At 34.4% G+C, this 4,219-nt stretch overlaps 1 protein-coding gene across 1 annotated transcript in view; it reads right to left on the bottom strand.

The window, feature by feature from the left end:
* The window catches only part of LOC106867180 (angiopoietin-related protein 7), a 105,653-nt gene that overhangs the window by 6,107 nt on the left and 95,327 nt on the right, over window positions 1-4,219 (bottom strand). The window contains exon 2 of the mRNA XM_014911981.2: window positions 69-513. Coding sequence (XP_014767467.1) covers window positions 69-513 — 445 coding nt within the window. The remainder of the gene's footprint in view (window positions 1-68; window positions 514-4,219) is intronic.

The raw sequence follows: 4,219 nt of genomic DNA, 5'->3' as shown, positions 1-4,219 counted from the left end.
AGAGAGAGAGAGAGAGAGAGACCACGCATGCATGGCTGCGCCTTTATTGAATATGTTAAAATCCTTACCTCTCGGGACTGTACGATCTTCAACTGTATCTGCAGCTGCTCTTTGTGTCGACGGATAAGCTATCTGGTCGACAGATTTGCCGAAAGCTGACCACATATTAGGCACTACTCCTTCGTTGATGCTTCCATTCCCGTGAACCATAGTTTTCCTTCCTTTCTCTATCGTTCTAATTATGCTGTTCATTTTTTTATCCAGTTGATTGTAGATGGCGTGCAAATTACGTATCTTGTTTTCGAAATTGGCCAATTCAGATTCGACTCGTGCTACTGAGTCGTACGGCATGCCGTAGCTGGAGTTTTTTAGTGAAACGTCTCTCGATCGCGTCAGTTTTCTAACCAAGTCAAATAGCTCTTCTTGCTTTTTTTTAATTGTTTCGATATCACCTTGTAGTCCTTTCACGTTTTGCTTCATACCTACTGATGTAACACCAATCTGCTGTTGCTCCTAAAGGAATATATAGAAAATATTTGTTACACAAAGAAGATACAAAGTTCTATTCCTATTTAGAAATCAAAAACAGAAATACATAGTGCTAGTTGTTAAGTGAACAGCAAATATATTTGTATCAGTCATCATGAAGATTTTTAGGTGGGAACGTTCAACAGTTAGGAATATCATGGACCGAAAATAGTCATCCGTTATTGAATACGCTGTTACAGTTTACAATACTTCCTTCATTCTGCCTCTCAGCGCCAGACTAATTGTTATTACTCATTAAGTTTCTCAACACTCATTTTTTTCCCAAATGAAACTTGAATCAATTGCATGAATGTTTCACAGATGACCAAAAGATTTCCTTTCTGCAGTTATGAAACGTCTTTTACAACCACGTTTAGGGGGAAATGATTAACAAGCATTTATCGGCAGGTCTATCCTTAAAACCAACTCAGAAAACTGTCTCTATGATTTACAGCTTCATAAGAACCATACAGTTTATCAACGCTGACTTTGGTTATGTTTGGTCTGTATTTACTACTCACTTCATTTTCCCAATTTGGGAGAAAATGTGCCGTTCAAATAACATGTATAGCCCCATCTAAGATTGTTTTTCAAAGTGCAATATCAATAAGTGCCTGCATGATAGAAAACAAGGTATTCTGTATGTCGTATATTTTGTACCATATTCCACAAAACTGAAAATCAGCATCACTAAAAGATACTTATCTAAAACCAACTTTAAAAAAGTTTCGCTACAGCACCCAAAACTTTAAATATGTCCAAGGTATGTAGCAAAAGGAATTTGACAAGAATGGAAGTTTCAGTAATTTTGGCATTTCCTCTTCTCAGTGAATAAATTCTGCTTGTCAGAGTTGGGTAAGTTCAACTTAATCAAAACTGCGGGATATTTATATATAAAATGTCATATAATGTTATTGAAGAAGAAAAACTGAATCCTATTAAATAGCATCCTCATTAGTTTAGCATTGTACAACAAAAGATATAAAATGTAAGCTAATGGTTTCCCTGCTGACAATTACATTCTAATATTTAATGCACAGAAACATTTTAAGAATTTCAAGCTGTCGGAAAAGTAGGTACCATTTACAAGACGAATGCATTATACATGGCATATATGGCCTTAAGTAATTTTGAATGATTTATAGTAAATAGCGAAAGAGAACAGAAAATACAACCTCGGTTAAGAACTTCGAAGTTGATTCTCAACCAAGAAGGCATATGATGTCGTGAGTAAGAACGATTTTCACCAAAGAGAAAATATAGCTTTGTTATTAGAGAAGAACCAATTTAAAACTTGCACGTTTCTATGTTTTACGTATAGAAATTTACACACAGATGCGTGCTTTAATTCATTCAAATGCAGACACATACATATACACACTCAAACACGTATGTGCATGTGTATATATTTTCCTCAACTGTAATGAGTGTATTTTCCCCCCTTTGTTCGTGCTTATATGCTTGCATAAACATGCATATAATTATATATATATATGTGTGTGTGTGTGTATGTATGTCATTATTTAGTTGATTTCAAGATTTCTCGCCAATAGAGAAAGAACTGGTTTGTAACCTAGATCCAAGGCTCCTTCATTGGATTTTCAACATCAACAACAGGGTATTTTTTATGTATGTATGTATGTATGTATGTATGTATGTATGTATGCGCAGATTTTTATGTTTTATGCATGTATTTTCATGCATATAGTTACATATCTAGACATGCTTATATATATTTAAATTATAAACTTCTGAAACGTTTTACAGATTTTTATAGTTTCACTGATAGATTTGATGCGTAGTCTTCAAATTAGTTTTCTCCTTTCTGGTTTTGAGAAACGTAATTTCTCAAGATTGGTATTTAGGTAGTGTGTTACATATCCCAGGGTCCAATAATTACAGGTATAAACCTGAACTTGTAATCTGGATAGAGTAACTGCAGATTTCTCAATAGTTCAGCATAAGTGTTCTCTTTTTCACTTATCTTCAGCTTAATGCTAACATCCGCTGGGCAGCTAATTTCCACAACTGTGAATAGTTTTTTTTTTCTCTATCCCAAATCATTATATCAGGTCTGTTGTGCTTACATTTTATTGAGGTCTTCACTGGCATATTTCAACAGTATTCCTTTTCATTATCAGTGGCAATGGTATGGCTTCTGCCATATTGTGGGATTATGTTTCTTTGTCCTCGGGATCATCCTTCCGACGGATTTCATTATAGAGTGTCCTAGCTGCAACGTCGTGTCTCATCACTAATACAACCCTGATGACATTTTCGGACAACTGCTTATGTGTATGTATGTATGTATGTATGTATGTATGTATGTATGTGCAGATTTGTATGTTTTATGAATGTTTTGCCATGCATATAGCTACATATCTAGACATGCTCATATATATTCAAATGATAAACTTCGGGAAAGTTTCACAGATTTTTACAGTTGCAGTGATGGATTGAATGTGTAGTCTTCGAATTAGCTTTCTCCTTTATTGTTTTGAAAAGTCTAATTTCTCAAGATTGGTGTTTAGGCAGTATGTTACATATCCCAGGTCTCCAATAATTACAGATATAAACCTGAATACAGATTTCTCAATAGTTTAGCATAGGTGTTCTCTTTTTCATTGATCTGCTTTATGTTAACATCCGCTGGGCAGCTAATTTCCACAACTGTGCACAGTTTCTTTTCTCTATCCAAATCATTATATTAGGTCTGTTGTGCTTACATTCTATTGAGATCTTCACTGGTACATTCTACTAGTATTCCTTTTATTATGAGTGACTATGGCTTCTACCATATTGTGGGTCCTTATTTCTTTTATGTATGTATATATGTATGTATATATGCATGCATGTATATATGTATGTGTATATATATGTGTGTGTATACACACACACATACACACACACACACACACACACATAACTATATATCTATCTATGGGTGTGTGTGTGCGCGCGCGTGAGTGTGTGTGTGTTTAAGTGAATTGTTTTTCCAGCGATTTTCAGAAGGGAACTACTTTTGTTTCCCTTTGCATTCATATTGAATATAATGAAGAGGGTTGTTATTGCTTATACTCTTAGGTTTAGCGGTTTGAGGTGTTTCTTTAGATGTTTCTTGTCCCAGAGAGACGGCATATCTCAGGGCATTGTTTTCATTAGTTTCTTTTTATCATCTTATATTTTTAGGGCATTCACTATGTGATTTTATTAAGTAATTTGCTAATTTGCTTGTTGTTGGTAAAATTTGCTCTAGTTTACCTGCATCGCGATGTGGTTTTGAAATTTTCACGACTTTGGGATTCAACTTAGTAATTTTTTTTTCCCAGGTTTTCCCGATACCCTGCATTTCTGGTGTGAGTCCGTTTGTTTATATCTAATGGATTTTTGTATTCACTTAAAATCAAAAATATTTTTCTGCAGTCAAGGAGCAAAGGACATGGTCTATTACTCTTCATAATTTTGGTGGTTAGAGTGTTGATAGCGTTATCAGCGCCGAGACAATAAGATTGATACTGATGAGGGTGATGAAATTGTTGAGAGGAAGGGAGCAAGTTTTTCTCCAACAAGAAAGTAACCAGAATTCTATGATTCAGTTCAGTGAATATTTTATTTTCTGTTATTTCTTTTCTCTGCTCCTGCTTCGTTTTTTTCCTCTTTCATACATATATATATATATATATATATATAT

Source organism: Octopus bimaculoides, chromosome 2 (assembly GCF_001194135.2).
Source record: "Octopus bimaculoides isolate UCB-OBI-ISO-001 chromosome 2, ASM119413v2, whole genome shotgun sequence".
In the NCBI taxonomy this organism is placed as follows: domain Eukaryota; kingdom Metazoa; phylum Mollusca; class Cephalopoda; order Octopoda; family Octopodidae; genus Octopus; species Octopus bimaculoides.
This window is presented reverse-complemented; position numbering and strand designations above follow the sequence as displayed.